Source organism: Buteo buteo, chromosome 4 (assembly GCF_964188355.1).
Source record: "Buteo buteo chromosome 4, bButBut1.hap1.1, whole genome shotgun sequence".
NCBI classification, from domain to species: domain Eukaryota; kingdom Metazoa; phylum Chordata; class Aves; order Accipitriformes; family Accipitridae; genus Buteo; species Buteo buteo.
The window spans coordinates 3,785,407-3,811,369 of NC_134174.1; the positions used below are offsets into that span (position 1 = coordinate 3,785,407).

The 25,963-nt window shown below is 50.4% G+C and overlaps 1 protein-coding gene and 1 long non-coding RNA gene across 2 annotated transcripts in view; one reads left to right on the forward strand and one right to left on the reverse strand.

Moving 5' to 3' along the window:
* Nucleotides 1-25,963, forward strand: part of PODXL (podocalyxin like) — a 45,595-nt gene that overhangs the window by 14,286 nt on the left and 5,346 nt on the right. Inside the window, exons 2-7 of the mRNA XM_075024601.1 lie at nucleotides 14,466-15,341; nucleotides 17,410-17,564; nucleotides 18,410-18,475; nucleotides 23,731-23,887; nucleotides 24,359-24,417; nucleotides 24,524-24,691. Of these exons, the coding sequence (XP_074880702.1) occupies nucleotides 14,466-15,341; nucleotides 17,410-17,564; nucleotides 18,410-18,475; nucleotides 23,731-23,887; nucleotides 24,359-24,417; nucleotides 24,524-24,691 (1,481 nt within the window). The remainder of the gene's footprint in view (nucleotides 1-14,465; nucleotides 15,342-17,409; nucleotides 17,565-18,409; nucleotides 18,476-23,730; nucleotides 23,888-24,358; nucleotides 24,418-24,523; nucleotides 24,692-25,963) is intronic.
* Nucleotides 9,301-12,371, reverse strand: LOC142030523 (uncharacterized). The gene is made up of 3 exons (XR_012650201.1): nucleotides 12,295-12,371; nucleotides 11,798-11,908; nucleotides 9,301-10,416 (listed from the first exon to the last, which is right to left on the reverse strand). It is a non-coding gene; the product is annotated as an uncharacterized LOC142030523 (long non-coding RNA).

The following is a 25,963-nucleotide window of genomic DNA, read 5'->3' on the forward strand; positions in this document are numbered from 1 at the left end:
TGCATGCTATATTTGTATTATATATCATATGATTTGATGGAATTTCTCAACATGCAACCATGCCATTAAAACCTACCGCAGCCTGCTTGCACTGAGTGCAAAGCGCTGCATCCCCGACCCGGTGACATCCCACAACTTCCCATGCTCTTCTGCTCAGCTGTAACCACACAGGAATCTCACTCCTTGCTGGGCTGCTGGGTGGACAACATTGTTCCCCTATTGAGTCATAACAATGAGGTCATTGGGCTGGAAAGACAATGTCATTCAGCAGCCAAGAACCCAGCTGGCTGATCCCCGTTGTGTCTCATCTCCTATGACAAAGCCACATTTAATTGACTAATTAAAGCCATTGCAGGCTCCATCTTGGAAGGGGTGACCAAAATACACATTGTTCTTTGTCAGCATTAAGTCAGGCCAGTTGGCCAACTCTTAAGCGAGACCCTTCTTCCTTCTCCACCTTGCGATTTGCTGTGTAGGCCTAAATTCCTGGTCCTGGCAATGGAAAAACCTCCTAGACATGTGCCACCGTGTGTTTCAGAGCAAGCTAACTGTTTGAATGAGGAACCAAGGCCCTCAAGAGAGCCCACCCAAAGCCCACTGTGCTCTAACATGACCCAGCTCAAACCACTTTGGGATGGCCTCTCTGCATTACCATCCCACCTTTTGTTGGACACCGGATATTTTGGGTTCCAAGCTCCCATAGGAGTTTGATAGTCCACCTAAACCTATGGCATTGGGCTGCTCCTATACACTGTATACCCTACGAGGACAATTTGCCTGGCCCACACACCCTATGAAGCTATGTGTCCACAGCAAATCACTGCTTCCCTCAGCTGAGTGCTCCTGCAGTGTCGGGACCCTCACCGCTCTCTGAATGAAGATGTTTTGAGCCCTGAGACCAGTGGGCACTTCTGCTCTCGACATTTCTTGTTCTTATTGCCATTCTGAATAAGATCATCCTGTAAATAGTGAATAAATGTGCCCTAAGGGACTTCTCAGGATAAACGCTGTTTAGTGCTGCTAGGTTGCCATTTCCATTAAACCCTCAATTTTTTTTTTTCCTGCCCGCAATGTGATTGTCTTAAATCAGATTTATCTTCTTTTTGCTGCCCAGGCCCAGCAGAGCAGGAACGCTGGGTGTATGTTTACCGCGGCTGGTGTCCCAGCCCTAAAGCACAGCAGCCGCTTCTTTTGAAGAACATACAAAGCAAGGAAGAGGAGCAATTGTTTGGGAGGAAGTTGAACCATAATGTAATAGACTCCCATGGGGATTACTATTAGTAATTATTTGTATTGCTCTGGCACCTAACCAAGGTTGGGGCCCCAGTTAGCAAGGTGCTGGACCAGCCCGTAAAAGAAGACAGCTCCTCTATCCGAAATCTGTCCACTCTTGCATGTAAAGACAGGGGAAACTGAGGCAGGGAGAGGTGAAGAAATGTAACCAGGGTTGCTTCAGAGGGTTGCGGCTGAGCAAGGATGTGAGCCAGTGCATAGTGCTTACAAGAGCATCCTTCCTCTCGGGGGGAAATGCTTAAGGCTCCTCTACTTGTGCTGCTCACAGCTACATATAAGAGGCCACTGGTTAATAAATATGCTGTGCTGGAGAATCCTGCACTAGGACAGCACTGGAAAAGGTCATCTCTCACCATTTGTGCCTTTCATCAGTGATTCCTGTGATCATGTGTATTATATTAAGGAGAGGAAGAGCAGGAGCTGTTGAAGAACAGAAGTTCTTCAAAAGGAAACCGAGTCCCAGTGCTCTTGAAAAACAAAACAAAACAAAACAAGCCAAAATGGATATTCTTTTTCTGTAAAACCGACTGTTTCAGGAGAGTTAAATAATGAGGCAATTATGAATTTGCCAACAATAGAAGTTGATCAGATTACACAGCCTGTAAAGCCAGATCGTCACTGGAGGCATTTGGTGGGAAAGAAACTCCGTGCCAGACAGTCTTTAAATAGTTTTGAATAGGAGGGAGGGTTAGCTGTGTCCTTCCCTTCCTAGGCTCTCCCCACCTAAAGAATAGCACCGAGCCTCCTGCCAAGTCCGCCGTGTCCAGTCAATGCCCAAAGGCTTGACTTGCATGCACAGCTATATAAATATAGGTAGGTGCATATGTATATGCTTGTGTATATATAGAGCTCCGAATTATCCGGGAAGACCCCACCCTGAGGGAGGTGTGGGTGGGGAGCTGAAGAAAAAAAGGTGGGACCCGAAATAGCACCGACACACAAAGGATCCCAAGGAAACGTGGAGCCCTCCGTGCGGCGTTAACAGGAAATCTTTGGGCTGCTGGCTCAGTAACCTTGGCTAGCCAAGGTCATGGGGGACTCTTCGCGGCAGAGGGACAGATCCTGCCATCCAGCTTGGCTCTTCTGCAAAAAAACGTGGGGTGAAGAGCGTGCGGTGGCAGCTTTTATGTCAGCGAAGGTTTACAGGTGTCCCGGACATGCCTGCAGGGGAACTTGTCCCCAGCATAGCTTCAATGAGCACCAAAGTGGTGTCACTGTGGAGTGGGTATTTGACTAAGAATCACCCAAAATTTTACTTAGAGAGGCTGGGATGCTTGAGGAGGTCACTAGTGCCTCTTGGAGGTAGCTCCTACATCACTTGTGTCTTTAGCCACTTCACATCACCGCACCTTTGAGTCTCAATGAACCAAAGTTCATAGAATCATAGAATAGCTCAAGTTGGAAGGGACCCATAAGGATCATCAAGTGCAAGATGCGTTCAGCTTCTTGTCTTTGGGTCCATCCTGGCTCAGTGGTGAGCAATACACGGATGGGCTGGGGGAGGCAACGTGACTCACGACCCCAAAAAGGTTAAAAATAGACTGGCTGGAGGGCGTAAATTTGGGCTGACTTGTGACTCACCGAAGGTGCTGGGCGCACAAAGGAGGGTGAGGCTTCAGGTCTTATCACCTCCTCGCCATCGCTTTTCCGCTGGCCCTTTCTGCCCTCAGGGTGGGCAAGCATCCTCCAAGTCCTGCCTTGAAGCATAGCCCTGGTCAGGGTCTGGCAGCCTCCCCACCGAAAACCTCGGTGGCAGGAACAGGCAGAGGCTGTTGCGGGAGGGCGATTCCTGTTGTAAATCTTCGGGGGAGGCGGGGAGGAAAGGGAGGTGCAAGAAGCGAGGGACAACGCTTTGCAACGCCACAGCGGTGCTGTGTGCCAGCACAAACTGACCTTCCAGTCACCCGTCTCCATTTTTTTTTCCCCTTGTACCGGAGCTGCCTGTGACCAGGCTGAGGTCCTCTTATTCCTTTAGGTTTGGAGTCTCTCCTCTTGTTTTCTGCCCCTTAGGACTGCAGCTTGGACCTCCTCCATGCTGGGCTTCCAGCAAGTGTCAGCCTCCAGCTGAGGTTGGCATCCTCAACTTTGATGGCACAAGTTTGGGGATTAGATCCCTCCTGCTATTGCCCCTCTGTGGTCTGGCTTTGTTGGTATGTGAAGTCCCAGAGAAGCCAATAGTCCCTATTTGGGTTTGGGGTTGACTCTTTCCCTTTAGGAAGAGCCCCTGCCACAAGAAAGGGCATATTTCCTCCGTTCTCCTTCCTCATTGCAAGAGTTAGTGTGATTCATACAAAAAGCGGGGATTTTTTTTGGCTGAAAAACCTACCCACAGGAGGTCTGCACATTTGTCCCTTTGCGAGACCCTCGCGGCCCTCATCTCTCATGGACAGTCTAGACTCATCGCCAATGCACAGCGCCTAACTTGAGTGACATTAGATGTGACAACTCTTCCCCAGTGCTGGCCAGCTGGCAGAGGTTCAGCCAGCAGGATAAGTAGCTCAGGGCTAACTCCCTCCCCACGTTGCTCAACATGAACCCAAATATGAAACCAGCCAGCTGGAGAGGAGGACAGGGCGATGAATTTGGTCTGCCTGTGCCACCCAGCGAGGCTGTTTCTCACTATGGATAGGCAAGCCCACCTTGCCTCTCTGCCCCAGTCCTATAGTGTGGTCCGTCTACCGTCTTCTTCTTGTCCTGCCTTTCTCCATGACAAAAACTGAGCAAATAGCAAGAGCTGCTGACGTGACATCAAATCTGACAGCAATCAGAGCTTTCCACATCCAGGAATCAGGAAAGGCCAACCTCACCTGGGGAGGCAGGTGTGCCCCATCCCCGATGTTTGGTCGGTGTCAGTGCCCAATGCGACGTTTGGGGGCTTGTTTGTGTGGGGACCATCACCAGATTTCTCCTGAATTATCTTTCTTAAACTGCATCAGCTCCCCCTCGTCGGCTTTCAGAGCTAAGGAGACTTTAATTTGATTTAACCTACTTCATTTTAGCTAAATTAAATGAGAGCTGATTTAAAGCCGAACAAGAGTGGCCACCTGGTGGGTTGTGTGCACTTTGACTAATCCACTCTGAAATCATACCTTCTTTTAATTTTAGATTAATTTTCTTGAGTACCTTTGTGTAGACAAGCCATCAGGCTGAGTAAAAATCATTCCTGTCTCAGAGGCTCATGCCCTCACTCCTTCTCAAGTTGTCTGGAGTAGTCCTCCAGGAAAAGCCAGCACGGGATGATTCATCTTGCTGGGGTGAAAAGCATGAGGAGGAACTTCTGCTCCGTCTTGATGAATAAATCTGTCCCCCCAGCCATCCCCATGCACCAAGCTGCAGCTCTGGGCTGGAGAAAGGAGGTCAGGTCTCCAGGAGGGGCTGCTGTGATGTGACACTTCAGCCCTCAAGAGCAAACCGGTGGCTTTGGCCAAGCAACTCTTAGCGTTGGCTTCTCTGAAGGTCTCCCACCACCTCGCTGCCAGCTTCATAGCTCCTTACTGCTGAAGTCAATTCATGGGCCAGCCGTCAACCCTTGCTGGAGAGAGGTGGTGAAGCTGGGTGGTCTGCTCACGAAGTCAAGGTGGTATTGCCGATCTGGTAGTCTTAATCTCTTGGTCCTTCCCATGGACCTGAGATTCCTTTCCAAATTCAGACAAATCTAGGCTTTTAATTGATTTACTTTTTTGAAGAAAACAGGCTTTTTTAGCACTCATGTTCACACAAAACCCTGAAAGAGTATCTTAAAGACTTACAACATGGAAGTCATATAGGAAAAACCCCAAATGTTCGATGTATAACAAAGTTGTGTGGTCTTATGGCATTCTTGTGATTTTCAGTGTCATTTTGATTCACGGCCGCTATTTAGGGCCAGAGGTAGCTGGGCTTTACCTTGCTGCAGAGCGACTTCTGTGGCCCATTACTCAGTGTAAACCTTGAGTTTCTTCCAAAGTCCTTGGGCGACTTTTGAAGAAATAGAGGGGTCTTAGTGCTAAATGTACCAGGACGTCCTTCAGCTGATGGGAGATTGATGCTCGCTTGGTACGGGAGTAGGCTGTACTGCCACAAATCTTGCTTTGAAGCAGCAAGGTCATCGTGGGATAACTCCACGCTAGCAGCGTAAAGGAGGCAGGAGAACGGCAGGAGCGTGGCTATAGTCTCTGCTTTGGAGGGTCTGGCCGGGCTGGGACGTGCGGCTTTTTTGGCTCGTGCTCCCCGCCTTTCCGCTCCAGCAGCTCCGCTACCGTTTCCTGCACGATGGCGTGTTTCTGCTCGGGCTGCAAAGAGTCCCTGGTTCATTTTGCAGCCTGGGAAAGGTGCAGGGATGGAGTCAGGTCCCTTACAAATCCTGTCAGCCCTCGGTGGAAAGAGGATGTTTCCAGGCTCGGTGATGAAAAATATCTGGGGGTGGCTTGGATAGAGGTGTGCATGTGTGTCTGTGTTTGTTTGCCTCCTTGACAACCTGGTGTGAAGGATTTCAGAGCCTTCATTTTCCACATTGGTCTTCCTGTCTCCTTTTGATTATTTTTTTGTCTTTCCCTTCACTTCTTAGATAGCTACAGACTTTCCATGGGAAGAGTTGTGGATACACAATCCTAAGTAGGATGTCCTATGTTTATCCATAAGAGAGGTTGGACTGGTGCTTCCTCCCACCGCTGGCATCCCTCGCCTCTGGCTGGAGCTGGCCATGGGATGGAGCACTGCCTGGGATGGACCAGTAGGATCCATTTGGGTGAAAGATGCCTCGGATCACAATTTTCTGGCAATAACCAGTCTTAGAGGAGAAATTCAGGAGAGGTCCAAGCGTGGCATGAAAGACAACTCAACAACAATGTTTTTGAGAAGATGGGAGTGAGGAGTGCTGAGATACTTCTGCTCCCTCAAATCCACTGTCTGGTCATTAATTAGTACAGCAAATGAACCCATTTCTGCCTCCCCAAATGTGGTGTTTAGAGGGACCAAGGGAGTGAGGAGGAGATGTGTCAGGGCTGCAGGGAAAGAGGAGTGTGTCCAAGTGGGGAGACGTGCCTTGGGATGATTATTTTTAATATTTGTCATACTTCCAAGTGAAACAGCAGACAAGCTGAGCTGGCTCAAATACTAGCAGAAAGAGCTGATGGGGAATTTGTTAATGAAGCAGGTTTCTCATCAGAAAATGCCAGTTCATCAGAACCTGGATTTTGGGGATGTGTGTTGCAGTCCTGGCAGGAAAGACATCTTAGGCTGTGGATGGGTTTCTTGGTCAAAACCAAGGAGATTTAAAGGCTGTCATATGAATAAAAAAAAGTGAGGCAGATCTAACAGGCGGGATGGAGCAGCCAGAGCTTGCGTGAGGTTTGGTCCAACGTCTGCTCTCTGAGCTTCAGGGTTACTTCCACTGGGTAAAATAGGGACAACTTTAAATTTTCCCAGGTCTGAATTAAAGCAGAGCGGCTTTTGGCTACTGTAAGGATGTGAGTGACTGCAAAATCCTGCAGACTGATAAAAGTCCTCAGGATGATGCTAAGGTGCTGCGGGGACATGCCCCAGATCTCCAGCCAAGGGGTATCTCCAGGCTGGCAGTGCAGCCATGCAGGAGGAAGCCCTGGATGCTCCTCTCCATCTGGAGATGGAGCAAAACCCCTCAGGGCTTGAAGCATATCCATTTTTCCCTGCCATATCCAGCCATGTCCTTCAGGACAGAGGCTGTGGCTGTAGGTTCTTTTCACTTGACAGCAGAGAAGAGGAGACTTGTCCGTATTATTGCCTTGATTTTGCTGTCACTTGCATGCAAGATCTGAACAGCACTGATCTGAAGGGTCTTTTCAATAGAGCTTTTCACAGCAGGGTGAAGGAGGTTCCGTGCTAAAAATAAGCCCGCTAGCTTTAAATCAGAGTCCAGACATACCCGTTTCCTTCCCGAGTGATACTGTAGCACTAATTAGATCCAACCATTAGGTCTCATCTTTAATATTTTGCAGTGCAATTCTATTAAGACTGTTCTGGAGCAGTTTTTATTCTGGCAGGGCTTTGGAGATTATAGACAACCCTGCACTGGCTAATTGAACTGATGGATTAGAGTCTGAAAATGCTCTGGCAGTGGCTGTTGGACCTTTCCCCGTCTTCTTACCCGGGAAGGCAAGTTGGTCTTTGGCCTGGGAGAAGCCATTTCCTAACGTTGATGGTGAGACTGGCAGCAAAGGGTTTGGGTGATGCCAGTTTGAAAGTGTATCTTCCGACATGGAGAGTGCCTCTTTGCAAGGGCGAAGGGTGGCACGCGCGCTAACAGCATCCTCGTACCACATCCCTCACCGAAATCTCGGCAGGTAGCTAGGGACGATGGTGCTGTTTGTTTGCAGCTCATCTTTCTCTAAGCAGATGGAAGGGAGCCTCTACAGAGGCAAAATTTTAAAACCTGGTGAGGTAACCATTTGCTCTGGTAGCCCAGCTTAATTCCAGGATAAATAACGCCGTTCTGTGATGCTCTGCCAATCTGATGGCTCTCACAGTTTTAAAAGGAGGTGACAAATTTCCTGTCCTCTGCAGCGGCTAGTCTGCTCCAGCTCAGACACGGCTGCATTGCAGCGGGTGGATAAAACCTTCCTTTTGCCCAGGATACCCTCCTTTTCTTGCGATGCAAAGAAAAGACCAGGAGCCTCCTCACTCACTTTGGCACACGCTTTCCCCTAGCAAAGGCCACCCCTGGAGCCTCAGCCCCCACTTTCCCTTTGACAAACTCAACCCGTTGCCCCTGTTTAATCAGGAAAGGCTGCAAAAAAGGGGAGGAAAATAGGAACTTCCTCAGGCCTGGCTCACATCCCTTCCCCTTCCCTGGGTCGCTCGGGCTCCCGAGGTTTCTCATCCCGCCTTGGGAGGAGCAGGAGCCGGCTGGCGTAAGGCTCCAAGCCGGGCTCAGCCTGCCGGCGTGGGGTGTGTCACCCACCATTTCCTAAGTTATTCTTTTGGGTTTCCTTTTCTCACTATTAATAGATTTTCAGCCAATCTGAGCTGTTTCAACAAGGTGGACGGCGGGGGGAGGAGGCGTTACTGAAATAGGAAGCGGGAAGCTGTTGGGCAGGGAATTAATCAGAGAAGCTGCGTGGAGAGGTGGTGGCTTCGGGTGGGCTGATGGGAGGAGGGACAGGACATGTCCTTTCGCTTTGCATTTAGTGCCGGTTTTCTTCTCTTATTGTGCTCCAAGCCGTGACCTTTCCAAACAAGCTACTCCCTCCAAGCATCTTCCCCAGCCTGCGAAATACCACGTATCAACTGCAATGAGGTTACAACCGGAGCATCACTTCACGGCGTGGTTAGTGATGGTGCACCGTGGCTGAAAACGGTGGCCTTCGACTGATATTGCAAGGAGCTGCGTTGGCACAAACCAACACGGCTTTCCTTTTACGTTTTTGGGTTGCTTTTCACATCCCAGCAGCTCCTATCCAGAGCACTCCCACACCAGCCCCATTCAGGAATGCCTGCAGTAATAGGGACCGACGACAGCACTTCCAGCCTCCCAAATATTGCTCACTGGGGGCCAAACAAGCCCATCTTGATAGCTAGCAATAAGGGAAAGTTGTTTCCCCTCCGGGGCTGTCCCCATTACTCAGACACTGTATTGCAGGCACGGTCATGGGATACACATATCCAGAAATGAAATCATGTTTTTGCAGCATACTCATTTCCCGCGGGCTGTTTGGCCACTGTGCACACGGATGTGTGCATGGAGGGCTTGCACTTTCCTCCTGAGGGTCTACCCTGCATCCAGCACAGAATTGCAAAGGTTTAGGGTTTTCTGAGTGATACATGCAAGAGGAGAGGGGCAGACCAAAGCATTAGACTCACTGCAACCAGTGCTGTCAAAATACACCGGTAGGTGCTACGTTACTTTTATTTTCCTTAAAACGAGGAATTGATGACAGTCCAAAAAGTGAAAGCAGATAAGTGACCTTGCCCTGCCAAAATCCAGCCAGGAAGGTGAGGGGCAGGTAGCTTTTTCTGCCTTCTGGAAAACAGGGTGAGGGACTCGGGCTGAAATTCAGGTGAAATTTCTTTTGGAAAGGAACTCTTCCTGCTAAGGGGAAAGATAGCTTAGAGGACCTCTCCTCCTTCCTCCTTCTCTCTCATAGCATGCATTAAATCCTTTTATCTCTGGGGCTCACAGCATGAAAGGGTTGTTTCCTGCAAAAGGACGTACTGCATCTTTTGTGAGTAATTTTCATGCTAAAGGGGCACTAAACATAATCCTGTCCTGTCTGGCTGTTATTACTGCCAGTCTGTGGTTGCAGGGGTTTTCTCCTCCTTTGACCAGATCCTTTTCATTTCTTCTGTTGAGGACAGTTGTCAGGCAATACTGGCTACCAGCCCAGGCAAACAGGGGCTCATTACCAGTTATTACCCCCAGGTCCGCCGCCGCAATTTGGCACGGGCGGCCAGTTAGGGAGGAAGAGATAAAAAAATAGTTCTCTGGCTTTTGAAAGAGATATAGCACGTGTGGAAGGAAAACAGAGACTCCTGGGCTTGCAGTGCTCTTGCTGGTTGTTCTGTATTTGTTTCTGCTTTGGAATTATTTGCTAGGCTTCTGAAAATGAAAGCAGTGAGTTTGCATAAGCCAGGTCTTCTGCAGGTGGTAAACCTGCAAGACACCAAAAAAATGCAATTTGTTTTTCCTCAGTCTAAATAAAACACATTTTTTTCCCAATGCTGCAATGAGACAGTCCCTGGATAAACAACTAATATTAAGCCCAGAGCAATAAAACTGCAGAAAGGTGTGCAACCCCACGACTGCAGCAGCATCTGGCTCCTTGTGCACCAGCAGTGAGAAAAGAGTTTAATGTAATGCAACTGGAGAGAGAAGGTAAATTTTGCTGACAGATGGGTGCCCAAAAATCTGCGGGACAGGTGTGGGGATGGATAAGGGTGCTGGTCCTCTGTGGAAGGAGGATTTCACCCAGCTGTAGCTGTGGCTGCTCTCCTCTGGGATGTTGTGGGTCTGGCCTCCTGGAGTGCACGTTGTCTTGAAGAGTGTCACGTTTGCAACCTGCCTGGATTTCCTTTTCTCGTGGCCATCTCCGTGGCTGCTGTTCACCGCAGCCATTGCATTTCAGCCAGCAACAGTAATCCTTCAAAATAGTCTGCTTTGAGACAAGCAGGCTGTGGAAAAAGAAAGGGAGAAAGTGAAAATTTCGTAGCAACCCAGCTGAGCTGGGATGGAGGTTAGTAAAGAAACATCACCTTCAGCTCAAGTTTGGGATGGGAGATCCTTTGCAAAGGACTTCCTAGTGGTCCCATCCAGCCCAATGCAGCAAGAGCAGGTTTGTAGGGAGGGAATGGTGTGGTGTTTTCTGGCTCATATATCATTTGTGTTGCCACTTGCCAAAGAGATGCAGGTCATTACCCACCAAAGGAGAGTGATTTCTACCTCTGTGGCACTTAGCATTGCCTGACCTCAGCCAGGCCCATGTAGTAGGATGGATAGTGTCCTACCTGCCCACAAAGTCAGAACCCATTGAATGCATCCATCCATCCATCCATCCATCCATCCATCCGTCCATTCCATCCATCCTTCAATCCCACCCATCCATCCATTCCCCTGCATGGTGGCTCACCACTTGCAAGCAGGAGTGCGCTGGCTCCTCAAGTTGCTTTGAGCCCACTTGAATCCCTGGGCCTGGCTTAATGATGACGAATAAATTGATCTTTTAACATCTCTTGACCTTAGCAAGAGAGGAGAGCTAAGAGTGGATGCAGACCTATGGAATGATAAAATGCTAGTAAGCTTTGTGGGCATCAACTTGAGTCTTGGTTCTTCTCCCGGTTGCTTTTTGGGCTGTGTCACCCTGTGTCCCTTGAAAGAAGCCCTCCTACCACCCCATCCAGGGCAAGCCTGGAGGATCACACCAGCTTTCTCCATCAGCAGAACAACCTCTTGCTTTGGGCTTTTTCCCCCCGTTTTTGCTAAAAGTGGTAAAAATGTATCTGCATCTCCCCGGGGTGGGACGAGGAAGCGATGGGGCTGGGACACCAATTCTTGGCTTGTGGGGTCCTAGCTGGCCACCGAGGCTGGCCCAGAGCCAAAGCATGGACCTGCCCCTTTCTCTTTTGGATCAAGTTGAATTGAATTGTCTTTTCTACCTCTCCTTTGGTGCCTGTTTGCTTCCTGCCTCTCTGGGATGGGGCCGGGGCGTGAAAAGGAAGCAGGAGCAGTGGGGGACTTCCTTCACCTTCCTTCTGACCCTTTCTTTATTTACGTCTCTTTTGTATTGTTTCTACCTTTAAAGGATTTTTTTTTTTTTTTTTTTTACCTCCCTTGTTGTCAAAACTCCGGTCAAACTTTTACAACCCTGTTTATGGGATAGACCCATTTGGTGGTTAACTGGATGCCTGGTTTCTAGCTTGGTGCAACCATCACTGAGGATTCAAGCCAGGCAAGTTGATAATACAACTGAGGAGGTGGCTACATGAAAAATCCCTCCTATCTTTTGTACCTGGGTTTCATCTGCTAGGTCTCCATGCCTGTGTTTTCCTTCCTTACCTCTTCTTCTCCTGCAGACAGTCGTCAGTCTATAGGAAATATGGCTTATGTCCACAAAAGCTCTTTTCCTGCAGATGTAGTGGAGATGTTTTCTCGCAAGCCCAGGGTTTCCTAAAATAATTGATACTGCTAGTTTCAGTTAAAGTCACATCTTACTGGTGTTTTCAGAAATAGCTACTCCCAGCAGCTGGTGGGAAAACAGGAATAGGAACCGTGTTTCAGGAGGGGGTCTGCACATCTCCTGGCTGTGCATTTCCCCTGAATTGGTCAGGCAGTTGGACTAGATAATCGTTGTAGGTCCCTTCCAATTGAAAATATTCTATTCTATTCTATTCTGTTCTGTTCTGTTCCCTGTTCAGATGCCTATGCAGAGCCCAGCTGTAGCTCCTCTGCCTCCTCCAAACCCACCCTGTTCCCAGGCAGCTCCCGTAGGACCCCAAACCTGTTGCAGCCTCCTCATCCCAAATCCCACTCCCCAGTTCCTGTCTCTAACATACCTCCACCACACCGGGTCCTGACATGGTGGAGTTAGATTTCCCCAGCAGTATGAATCTCAGAAACCTGAGCTTTCATCAGATCTTTGAAGCATAACCAGCGCTAATAAACAGGCTCCGTAAGAGAAAATACTTTGTCGGTATGCCGGCACAGAGGAACAAAGCAGATCTCTGGAGAACAGCATTAGGATATGGCTAAAAATCAAACCCTGGAAGTGTGGAAGTGTGACTCCTGTTTTGGAGAGTTGGAAATAATACAAGTGTTTCATGGGGAAAAAAAAAAAAGCCCTCTTCTGCACAGTCAGCAAATGGAAGAGACACACAACACCCCCCACACACCCCAAAATCAGGTTGTTGTCTTGACTCCAGACAGATCCACGGATGAAGTGGCTCAGTGCAGCCCATGGTTCCTGAAAGGTAAAAAATTGGTTGAACCTTTCTTGGGGTGAATTTGAGCCAAGAGCGCAGAGCTGGTGGCTACAGTGTGGTATGGGCGGGGAGGGTGGGGAAATTATCTCCGTGGCAATTGATGGAGCTCCTGCAGTGAATACAAACAGAAAAATGGACCCAAGTTTTTATACCAGTCTGCTAGTGAACATACCACGTTTTAGCATTGTGGGATGTTGGAGAGCTGTGTGCTGTTGGAGAGCTTACTTTTGTCAGGCAAGCTGTCCTTCAGCTGCATCCCTCACTGAGAAACAGCTTCATAATTTGAAAATTTGAAGTATTATTCAGAAACCAACTGCAGATCTCCTTATGTATGGTAATGTGAGACAACTGAGCAATGGACGACCCTCTTTGCTTTGAGACTGAGTTTTTTTCCCACTCAGGTAATGTCAGCTCTCAGCGAAATACTTCATGGATTTCCTCAAAAACAAATAAGCCATGATAATAGTAGCATTTCTATGTGATGTACAAATGCAGGCTAAAAACCATGGAAAAACACATGGGAATTTCACAGTTCAGGTGGTGGCATTAGGGATTTGCATGGTACGTGTAGATGGAGCCCTTCGTTTTCCTGGCTTGCTTCTCCTTTTCCTAAGTGCAACCTTTGATTTTTTTTTTAAGATTTTCCTTTGAAAGTGAACACTGACTTTACACATTTTTATGTGAATTTCTCAGGCTTTTCAGAATAGCAAAATAATCAGCTAAACAAGTATGTGATTGCAGATTGGTGATAATATTTGCAATGCGCAGCTGAGCTGAACATCCTTCAAATTAAAATAACGCAGCTTCAAGTAAATGCTTTTTGTATTTACATGCAAATTCTGTCCAGTGTTGACCCATTCTTTCAGAGCAAGTAGAATAAATGTTGTTTCTACAGTTCACCCAACTGGGAATTTCAGTGTGTACGCATTTTCATAGAACCATAGAATGGTTTGGGTTGGAAGGGACCTTAAAGATGATCTAGTTCCAACCCCCCTGCCATGGGCAGGGACACCTTCCACCAGACCAGGTTGCCCCAAGCCCCATCCAACCTGGCCTTGAACACTGCCAGGGATGGGGCAGCCACAGCCTCTCTGGGCAACCTGCTCCAGTGTCTCACCTCTCTCAGTGGTTTGGTTCTGTAGATTCAAGTGAGAGTGCCTATTTTATAATGTTTTTATAGCAATTATCTGAGTTTGGGAGGGAAAAAACCCCTAAGTCAAAATATGAGTAATTAAAGAAACAGAGCTTGAGCTTGCAAAAAGAATATAACTTTCAGAATGGTCAGAAGTGTCACCTTATTTATCTGAGGCTCCTCACCACGTCAGGGATGTGAGAGTCCCTCATAACAGGGTTGGACAGACAGCACTCGGCGCATCCCTTGGCTGCTCCCTTACAAGGGCTGGACGTAATTTATTTTGGGAATGACTTGCAGAGCTCTGCACGGGAGCTGGTGCACCTTCCATGCGAGGGAGACCTGCCTTGTGGGAACCAGCAGGTCTTGCCCAACCCCTCTGAAGTCCTGTGAGTTTGACTCTTCTTCCTCCTCCTCTGCTCTGCTTTCTGCTTGACTCAGTGATACCAGAACACGGCATTTGGTATGAGTTTAGAGAGCATGAGACAAGCCCTGAGTGAATGACTCATAGTTTCTGGTCAGCATTTATTTCTACAAATACCTGTTCTGGGTGGACACCAAGGGTAGTTTCCTTAGTTCAAAGTTTATCTTGGCGTTTTTAACTTTTCCCTAGGTGACAGCTTTCAGGATGTTACAACGAAATCTGCAAACCCAGGAGAAAATGGGCAGATCACCACACCTACAAACAGCAACAAGGTGCAAGGGAAGACCACTACAGACAATCCAGGAAAAACAACATCCACCCCTACGACGTCACCTGCTACGGTTCAAGGGATGAAGTCCACAAGCAAGCCGGGAAACTCACCGCTCACCTCTGAGAGACCACACAGCACTGGTCAAAGCAACACCGCTTCAAGCAACCTGAGAAACACATCACCCACCCCTGCGATACCACCTACCACAGTTCAAGCGACCACCCTGACAAGCAAAGCAGGAAACCCGGTAACCACCCCCACGACATCGCCTCAGCAGGTCATCCCTTCAGCCAGCTCCAGACCCTCAACAACCAAACCTCCTGCAATCTTCAGCACTGCCCAGCAGAAGACTAGCACTCCAGCAAGCTTGGGAAGCTTGGCAGCCACCGCTGCTGGAAGTGCAGTCCTCACTCCTGCGAACAGCTCTGCAAACACCTCAGGAGGTTTAGGGACTAATGCCACATCCCCTTCCACCACGGAAGCTCCGACAAGCCAGCCTTCAGACCAGTCGAACAGCACGACCGCGAGCAGCGGCATCCCAAAGAACAACCTTACCCTTGGGCTCAAGGACGATGGTGTCTCTTCTCCCACATCTGTCACCAAGCTGCCTCACTCTTCTTCCAGTTCTCCAGTCCAGGGACCGGCCTCTTCCACCAGACCTGGAAGCAGCAATACTTCTGTTCCGCCTTTTGATGGAGCTGTGTCCCCCACCAGTAGTAAAGCGTCTCTGACTTCGTCACCTGGCAGCGTGGACAAGGTCTCAGAGGCAGCCATCACGTCAACTCCTGGAGCAGGTACCAGAAGACAAGAACCTTGACTTCTTGTGCTGGGAAGCCCTTTTGTGGTCTTTTCCTTTGGTACCCTAAACACCTCCTCTCATTATGGGGTATCATCACCTTGTCTCATTTTAGGACTTTCCAGTGTAGTTGTCACCATGACAACTGGGTGTTTAGGTCCCTGTTGTCATCGGTGGAGATCGAGTCAATGCGGTTAGTGAAATTCAAGGCATGAATCAACTGGCAAAGCGTAGACATTGGCTTTTGGATGGACCAAACTGTGCCCAAAGCACCATCAACTGCAATGACTCGATCTTCAGTGACTGCAAAAGGGAGCCAGCAGGGATGAGCTCGGAGGTGGAGACTGACATTGTAGAGTCGGTGAAACAAATTGACGGCACCCCAAATGCTAACTGTAGAAGTTCCCTAGTATGGCTAACAGCTTAGTGAAGGCTGTCTGGGCATGGTTAAACCACGACACATGCACAGAAAATAAACTTTAGATGACTAAGGAGACTTTGTGGCTAAATTCTGAGTCTACAACCTCTAAAGAGTCTAAGCAGTTAGGTAGGATATTTATCAGTGCTGGGGGGGTTTGGCTGCTGTCTTCTGTCTAAGCAGCATTAGGAGTGTCCGTGTGGTGTTTAGGATCCTGCTGAACACCATTAATATGTTTCCTGTAGACCTCTGGAGCTTACAGAGTCATGTTAGTTCATAAGTGTCCTGGTGAGCACAGTTTAGGCTCCGTGTTGACATTTTGTCTGGTAGTGTTTATGGGGAAGTAATCACGCTGTGGGACTGGAAATGTTGTTCCTGACCCAATTTCCAGTTACCTGCAATACAGAAACCACTCAAAAAAACATCTCCATCCCTCTCATCCTTCCAGCTGCCAGCATCACTAAATGGGCCAAGGTCTTAATGTAAGGCATCTTCAGAGGCTTCACCCAAGCCATGTTTTGAGCATGTTAGCAGGCACGAGGAGGTGAAATGTGTATCATCTTCATGTTTCTTTCCCCTTCTATTCCACAGGACTGTTCTCCATTAAATGATGATATATGAAATTATGTTAGTTCAAATCTGACCTCAAGCATTGAGCATGAAGAGGTCTAAAAAACTTTTACATTGAAATTAATTCTCTCCTAGAGCCTTCAGAATGTGTCTGGGAGAAAAATATCGCTCATCTTTTCTGTGGAAGAGGCAGGAGTCCAAAAAGCAAACAGGCTAGGAACAGGATGTGGCATTTTAATTCTCTTTATCACCATTTAAGGATCAGTTAGGAACCCAGAGATGGCGATCCATTTCTTCAAAAGGATTTGGGGAGGCAGGAGGCTGCTATGCTCCTTGCACTACTCCCATTGCACAAGAAACTGTAAGATGCTACAGACCTTAACAAAGGCATCTGAGATGATCTCAGGTATCTGAGACACCTGGATGGGGCTGGTAGAAGTGGGGCATGTGCCCTTCTGGAGGAGCAGGCAGGCAGGACACCCCAGGCTGTCTCCCGTAGTACCAGGCACTACTTCTAAGCATGACACCCTCAACTTCTTCTTCCGTAGGTGATGCAGATGGAGTCAACAGAGGTTATGGCATTTCATCCCTTCCTAATGGAGGCAGCTGCAGCTGTCAGTGGGATTGCACAATGAACTCCATTCACTGGGAGATCATGGGTAGCCAGCTCAGGTAGTCTACCTCTGTTGTAGAAAACTCCCTGGAAGACAGCCCAGATAAAGTGAAATGAGGGCCATCCCATTTACCCAGCAATACTCCTTTTTTAAATGATTACCCATCTACCAATGCACAGCCATCATAGCCTTTGGGTTCATCTCTCCAGAACAGTCTGATGGGTTTCAGCAGCAGAACATAAAATCAGCAATAATATTTTTTCCAGCTCAAAATTAATTAAGAAAAAAAAAAAAAAATTAGAAGCAACCCAAAGCCTCTCCAAGCTTTGACACAATGAACTTCAAGGCAGAGCTAGAGCTGAAAACTTATTTTCAGCCGCTCACGAATGGAGCTGTGTCAGCTGTATCCTCTATACTGTATCAGTGTCTGTCTTCTTGTGTTTTGGTGTATATTGGGGACCCAGACCAGAAAAGCCATGACGCCGGATCTGTGTCAACCAAACCTGCAAGTACTGACCAAAGCCCTGCCAGTGCCCAGCCATCAGCCCCAGCCCTGGGGGACCAGACGGCGAGCAGCAGTCCTCACCACCAGCACCCTAACACTTCTTTCCAAAATGAGGTAATGATGCCTACGGGAAGGTGGGCACTTCGTAGTGGTGTCTATTAATATTTAGATGGCATCCCACGTACGTGTAAAGCCTGCAGCCCTTCTTGCTGTGCATGTCTGTGTCAGAGAGATCTGCCTTAGGAAAACATGAGGCAGCAAAATAATTGTAGATCAGAGAATCAGAGAATGGTTTGGGTTGGAAGGGACTTTTAAAGGTCATCTAGTCCAACCCTTCTCCTGTAGCTTTCCAGTGAAGCGACATGGAGGATGGAGGTGAAGGGGATTATGGTCTGGGTGCTGAAAAGGGAAGAAGTGAAATTTGGGAAGAGGGAGGGAAGCACTACGGAGAGCAGAAGCTGCCTTGGGGTGGACTTGGACTTGATCAGAGGGCAAAGACCACAATTCAGCATCAACTGTGCATGGATGTTATTAGCAGAAAATGGTTTGGGAGCATAGGGGGTCTCAGAACACAAGCCAGGATAGCTAAAGATCCCAGTGCTAGAAAGGAGGGAAGGGGATTCTGTTTCTAGATGCTTGTCTTCTGTAGGACAGGACTGCATCACGGCCCACAGGCATGGATCTTCCTACAGCCCAAGCCAATTCCTGCTTTACCCCATACTGCAAATCCTAAGCCTGGTTTGGGAAGCGGATTAGTGACCACATCAGTTACTTGTGAAAACCCTTTCCACACATAAAAGGTTGAGTGAAGGGCTCCTGGGCCTGTCTCATTTCCATAAGATGGATCAGAGCTTTGGTTGGGATATCTCCTGGCTTGGGGCAGTCTGTTCTATCGGTGACCAACTGTCCTTCCAACCTATGTCAATGATTTGAGAGTTGCTTTTCCTCTGTCTTTCCAGGTCATCTGTAAAGACGAGGTACAAAATAATTGGCCCACCATGTATCTGAAAGAAGCTAAAACCTGTGTAAGTACCACCCTTTTGGACTTCTATGAAGGATTAGCAGCTCTGTTGCTGTTTGAGATCAGCTTTTAACCTGTGGTACTCTGAGCATGTAAGCCTACAGAGATGAAAGTAATTTCATGAAAAGAAGATGCAACCACTTTTGGGGTGTAAAATGGTAAATGCAAACCCACACTCAGCAGTATCACCTGGTAGGGGATATAGCAGAAGAAGAAGACTCTGTGGTCTTCTTCAAGTAGAAGGACCAGCTGAGCCCACCCAGGTCTCAGAAAAAGAGCAGGGGGAAATTTTAAAGGGTGAAAAAGAGGGGGGGAAGCTTTTTGCCTTTGTAGAGAGACCAGAAGTCCATCCCAAAACCCAAGCAAAAAATATGGAGTTCCTCCACAGTTGTGTACTTGGCGAGATCTTGCAACCTCACAGCTGGGGTAGGGTGACATCTGACTGCAGAGCAACTGGGAAGCACAGCAGCCTGGAGAATCACTGTGGTCGTCGATGCTATATCAGCTCTCACAGAATCCTAAAGTGAGAGCAAAAAACTCCATTTCATTTGTTTCAGACCCTCTACAAGACTGGAGAGTAGTCAAATGTAATGCCAAGGTTGGGGAAAGGCAAGCTCAACCCAAGACTATACACCAAGACCCCTTCTTCTGGTGGGTGGGTAGTCTGCTGGCTTTTCTGAGGGATACCCACCTTCAGAATAATTCTTGTGGAAACTATGAGTTTCCTGTAATAGGGAAGATGCAATATATTGATAACTTTTCAATAGGCTGAAGTTTTAAGTTTATGACAAAGAGGAAGAGCCAATACCACATGGCTGGTGAGATCTTGACAGACCGTACCTATCTGAGCTGTGGGTAGGGCTCAGGGGTGGGTTTTGGCATTATAAAGCTCTGGTTTCTGGATCTCGGCACTGCCAAGGCAGCGTAAGCATCGGGAAATTGGCACTTCAAGGACCTTCTCACAGCTTGTGCTGCACAGCATCAGAAATAGCTGCTCAGGTTCGTGAACCTCTGCTGTCCCATCTGTAAAATGGACTGACTCTTGACTTCACCATACAGTAGTAAGACGCGAAGTGAAGCCACCACACTGTGTTCATAAAACCCCTGGAGATATGTGCTGAGGCAAGCACGATCATTCCTCCTGACCACAGTGGCTCTTGAAATTCCCTGTGGTTTGGTGATGGCCCTGCCTGGCAGCCCTGGAGAAGTCTTGGACCTCCTGATAGCACCCACCATGCTCACGGAGGAGGGGAAGGACCTGTCTGGTGCCATCTCATGGTCGTCACCTTCCTGCTTTGGCTGTTGCTGGGCGTAAATGCTGCTTGCCCACACACCTGCAGAAATGATGTTGTCAGCCACGCTGCCCTTAACGCTGAGGATGGCTCCAAGGAGGGACCTTATTACCATGATGCCCATGGCCCAGACGCCACAGCAGGACAGCCTCTCCTGAGAACATCCCCTGCCCTGCTTTCTGCAACGTCTGAACCCGCAGCCGCGTCCACGCTGGGAAAGCTTCTCATCAAATTTTATATTGAATATATAAAAATATATCATCAGATTGACAAAATCTAATTTTGGAGCCTAACGCAGCCAGGCGCCTTATGACTGTGCTGATGTTTAATGCTTCCCTCCTCCTTCTGGGCGCAGCCGTGCTCTGCACGGAGCCGCTGTCCTCCCCGTGGCTTCGCTGGAGCCGTGCCAGGAGGCTTTTTGGAAATGGGGATGGTGAGGCTGGGAAGTGCCGGTGCGCAGTGATGCACTGGCGAGCTAAGGGGTGGGCAGACATCACGGCTTGGCATCATCCATCGCTCCTCTCTGCCTGCTCCGCTGGGCGACGGCGTGCTGGAGCTGGCGAGCCAGCAAGTCTGCCACCCTGTTTCCCTTAGATTCCTCTGGGCGTAATAACGAGCCGAAGCATTGTTAGTACAAAATGCCAATTACGCCTTGAAACAGCTGTAGAAAGACTGCAAGGGTGCATCCTCCCATAGCATCCATCTCCTTGGCTGCCAAAACGCCTCCCACCCGCTTGCCGTTAACTTTCCACTCGGTGTATTCCTGAAAATTGCAACAACTTTTATGCCTCCCAAGCCCAGCAGATAACAGAGAAATGGCACTATCTGGTTTCCCTGCTTTGTAGGCCCAGTAAACAAGTCTGTAGCCAAATCTTGACAGCAAAGTGAAAAAATCCTTTGCATTTCGCAGCCCGTGGGAAAACAGGAAAGTGCGCGCTATAAGGAGAAGTGTTCCAGAAATGGCTCCAATCCTGGTCCACAAGAATGAGGCAGAGTCGGGGCAGCATTGTGCTAAAAGCTCAGCTCCAGAGAGAAGCTGGGGAAGCATCAAGGCCAACGTGGGGGCCCGGTGGTGGGGGACGTGTCCAGGTCACACATGGCAGGGGAGAGGGCAATGCAGACCAGCCCACCCCGCGCACGCCTGGGCTCCTGGGGCAGCACTGGTGATGCAGGGACCCCAGCAAAACAGCTGGGACTGAACCCAGGGATCGCAGGCATTGCATTGCACCCCGCTGTGCCTCAGTTTCTCCAGCTGAAGTAAATTTAAAAAAAATAATAAAAAAAAACCCCCAAACCTCAAACTGTAAATCCTAAACAAAAAAGCCAAATACATGGTTGGTACCACTTTGTGGACCAAAGGTATTTTATGGGCTGGTTGGTTCCCAGTATCCTTCCTCTTCAGGTGATGCTTTTCACCAAGCACTGAACAGTTTGGTCCATGTTCCCCCACCCTCCTTTTTGCCCCTTCTCCTTCCTTAGATCACAGAAGGATCTTAATGAATTTCTTAACAAGGCTTATTAGCTCGGTACCTTGCATTCCATAGGATGACTTTCCCAAGGTCCAGCTTACAAGTCTATCTTCAGTTGGGTTTTTGTTGGCTGCTTGCCATGCTCCAGCCTTGGGATGGGTTGGTGGGTAGACGGATGGATGGATGGCTGCTCTGTTCCTCATCTCAACCCCAAAATGCGTTAGATGAAGCAAGAGGTAACCGTGTCAGTGGTGGCTAGTGTCCCCCAAGCTCTGGTTGAGCCACACAACCCTGTGGCCACCTCCCAGGGGACCAGCACGGCTCCTCCATCGTGTCCCCAACCAGGACATGGATGTGCCCAGCAAGCTGAGCTGGAGGACGCCGGGAAGCACCAGAGCCTGCTCCAGCCAGGGGATGCAAAATCAACCACGGGACCACCCGGACCCGCACCCAGGTGCCCAAGGGAATTTTCTGTGTGACACCCACCAGCGTGGGCACAGCGGGACGGTCCCCGGAGCAGGCGGAGGGACCCCCTCGCTGAGCGGGGTCGCGGTCCCCCTCGCCCTGTCCAGCTGGCGGAGGTGGTTTGTTGACTCAAGTGCTGTTACCTCATTCGGGGATGTTAGTTTTAGGTCCCCGCCAGTGTGGGAACCGGATTCGAGCTGCTCGGCAGCGCCTGTCAACTCCGGCCAAGGAATGCGAGCGACTCCGGCAGCGGGAGGGGAAAGCTGCCGGGGCCATGGCACCGCCGCCGGGGCATCCCTGCCGGCTACAGCGGGCCTTACCGTGCCCCTTTCCAGCCCTGGAAAGGGTAAATCCCTCCAGTTCAGCCTCTAAAGTGGCTTAGGAACTGCTCAGCGTCCGGCAGCAAAGCGGTTCAGTGCTCAGCTGGGTTTTAGCCTTGCGTCTGATATCCGTTCCCACCAAGAAAAAAAGCATTTTAAAGGTCTTTTCTTTTTCCCCCGTGGGGCGGTAGCAGGAGAAATGGGTTATTAAGGGCTGAGGGAAGGCAGAGCTGCAGCAAAACCTGGGGAAGGAGGCAGCAGAGAGGCTTTTCACGCCTCTGCTGAGCAGAAGATGCTGCACAGGCAGAGACTGATAAACTGCAGGACATTTAAAGCGTAGGAGCACAACCCAGCGTCCAAAGATGATAAGAACACCGCCCCAACCAAGCCGTAACCCTCTCCTCCATCCCACTGGGGACGAGCTTTCTGGGGGATGCTGCCTTGCCGAGGTCTCACCTTGCTGCCCGTGGGCTGCCCTGGCACAGGGCTGGGGGCAGGTTTCCCATCCAGCTCTTTTCCCAGGGATGCAGCCGGGATGCTGCGGACTCAACAGAAGGACCTGGGGGAAGTTTCTCCCCGTGCAAAGCGAAAGGACAGGCGAGGGCCAGCGGCGGTTCCCAGGGACGGCCAGGGCCTCACGATGCCGAGCTCTCCCTCGCACTGGGGCCAGGACCGGTCTTCCGTCCCCGGCAAGTGCATCCTGTCTCCACCGCCGCTTCCCAAATATTTAGATAAGATGGGGTGAGATTAGGTGCCTTCCTCGGCCGGGCAGCTCCCACCCTTACGGCAAAGCAAGGGGGAATGCTGCCGGCCATCGGTGATGAGCGGGTCCCCGTGTGGATGGTGTTGCAGAGGGAGGGGAAAGGTTTGGGGTGTTGGAGCAGGCAGGAGCAGAGCTTTTCCCAGCCAAGGCACGTTTTGCCTGGTTTCGGCGTGCGCGGAGGACTTCTGCACACAGGACCCACGCAGGCAAGACCTTGTGCACAAAGGACTTGTGCGTACAGCGCTTGTGCACGCACGACTGGTATATATAGCATCTTCACATATAGGACCTGTGCACGCAGCATCTGCGCGTGCAGGAGAGCGATCATCTCTACCTTAGTGAACTCCCAGCTGCTACAAAGCATCAAGCAGATGCAAAAAGCCTCAAGAACATCTCAGAGGGGACACGAGCTTCATCCACCCCTCTACCATCCCTCCGGCACCATCCAGGCTAACTCCTCCAGGGATGCTGCAGTTTATCCGAAAGCAAAATGCTTTGTCTTGCCTCTGCAGAGCCGTGGGGAAGCTCTAGGGAGGACAGGGACCCGTGTTGGTGGGGACAGAGGGTAGAAATGCAGGTGATGGGAGGGTCGCAGATGCTGGTGGAGGGACAGGGGGGATGCACAGCCCTGTCCCGCTCCCCCCGTGGCCCCTCAGCCTCCCCCCGCCCCGCTTCCCTCTGGGACCTGCTATTCCCGTAACGCCAAAAGCTGCGGCTCTCAGATAAGGCCAGCGCAGGGCCCCGGTGAGGAACGGCAGCCAAGAGCTCAGCTTCTCATAAAGAAACGACTTTTAAACTTTTCCTGTTGCCTGGGAGGGCTGGCGGCGGTCCGGCGGTGCAAAGGGATGGGGGAGGACGGGGATGGCCACAGCATCCCTGGTGATGGGGCAGGATGCTCCGCGGCAGTCCCCGGTTTCGGGGACAGGACTGAGCCCTTGCTGTCGCTGCAGGCTGAGTGGAGGACCGCCAGCATCAACATCTCCTTCTTCGAGAGCTTCTGCTCGACGGGCCAGCACGCTTTCAACGCCAGCAGGGAAACGTGCACGGTGATGCTGACCTCCCGTGAGCCCCGTTCCCAGCACTGGGCCGTGCAGGCGGTCTTGCACCGTGAGTATGATCCCACCATCCCGCCCGGAGGGGAACAGGATGGGAATGGCGTCGGGGACCCTGGCATGAGGATGGAGCTTGAGGCTTGAGCCAAGGGGCTCCTTTCCTTGGGCTGCCCCATCTGAATGGCTTGGGAGAGGCACAATGACCCCAGAACTGAGCTTTGCTCCCCAGTGAAGGCACCAGAACCCTCTCCCATCCATGATGAGGCAAGGCAGGGACCAGCATCCAGGAGGGAAAATTCCTCCCAAGTGGTTAAAATTCAGCGCCCCGGGTCTCTGGGGCTGTCCCCCTTCCAGGAGAAGAGGTCCCGGCTCCTTGTCTGGCTGTGGAGGCACCTGCCAGGGTTGGCTTCATGCCCACGTACCTCCATCCGCCTCCTCCAGAAAGGGGGTCACACCATGGACCGGGAGGTGGTGGCACAACCTGCCCCCCCACCTCGTGCTCATTGCAGCCTCTTTCTTCCCCCAGTCCCTTTGGACCCTGAAAAAGTCCTCGAGGAGCTGCAGGAGAAGGATAAGTTAGAGGAGGTAAGTGGGTCCCTGGGCACAGCGTAGCTTCCCTGCGGATGTCCCCCAAGGTGGGTGGCCCACAAAAGCCCTCCCCGCGGGGCCTGACCCGTTCTTTCTATGGCAGCTGGGCATCGCCAACATCACCTATGGCAAAATGGAGAGGGAGATGATAATCAACGATGAGTTCAGCACACCCCTGATCATCACCATCATCACCCTGGCTGGCTCCCTGCTGCTGATCGCGGCCATCTACGGCTGCTGCCACCAACGCTTTTCCCAAAAGAAGGACCAGGTAAGATGGGAGGGGGGGTGGGACAGGTACCCCGAGACCTTTTTGTCCCAGAGGCATCTTCAGGAGATGAAGATCATCAAAGTTGCCGTCTCCGCTGGTGGAGACACCCTGGCTTGCCCAACGGGCATCACCCTTGCCTGTTACTCAAGGGGTGCCCAACAGAGGTGGGGGCTCTGGAGGGGCAGGAGCTGCCCCTTTGGGAGGGTTGGGGAGGGGGGCAGCCAGGATTAAAACCAGGGAAATGAGGGGCTGGTGGTGGTGGGGTACGGTGACGAGCAGCACCCATCCCTGCTGCCACCCAGGGCACCAGGCCGGTGACCAGCATCCTTGGGTCTTAAATTTGACAAGAAATGCTTTCTCAACCCAAAATCCCCCTCCTCCCCCCAAAAAAATTCTCAAAATACTTTTATGTGTAGGGGAGCAGGGTTGGGTGCCCAGCATCACGCCGCTGCCTTTGCAGGGGTGCCAGCGGCTATGGGGAGCCCGTAGCTGTTTGCAGGGTGGGAGGATGGCAGGAGAACAGCCACAGGAGGGCATCAACACTGTACGGCTCAGCCTTTAGGAGAGCTGGGCCAGGGCCAAATTTCAGAGCAGCAGCAGGATTTTAAGGAAGAACAGACATGGGGGGGGGAAAAAAAAATTAAATTAATATCATTTTTATCTCAGGAAGCAATTCTGGGTGATTTTACTGTAGCATCCACCTGCAAGGACTGGCTGTTCCCACGCCCTGCGGCACCGGCAGGGAGAGCTCTGCCACGGGCTCGAGGTTTCCATCGGCCCCTGCTGCTGTTGCTGAGGATTTAGCTCCAGAGGAGAGACAGTAGCAGAAAGGGGGAAAAAAAAAAACCAAAACAAAACCCAAAAACTAAATGATGCAATTAGGGTAAACCACCTTCCCGATGGAGAAGCAAACCCCTGCATGCTACACAAATTGTTTTCCCTCCAAACCAGCTCATCCTTCCCAGGGGGTCCCAATCCCTGTCCCACGTGCCAGGAGCTGCGTCAAGGCAAGGGAGAAGGCAGCCTTTGCTTTAAATATTTGCAGTCTAACAGAGATGAACACAGGAGGCAGGGAAGGGCAAACCAATGCCGGCGTCAGACTTGTTTTTCCAAGGCTTGATTTTTCAGGAGGGAAGGAGGGAGGACGCAAGACCTTGACAGATATTTGACCTCCCCCGTGGTGCCCTTGGAGCTTACAGGGTTTCACAGCTGGGCCATCCCTCTGCTGAAATCTCCCTGGTGGGGGTGAAAAACATCCCAGCAGGGACAGGG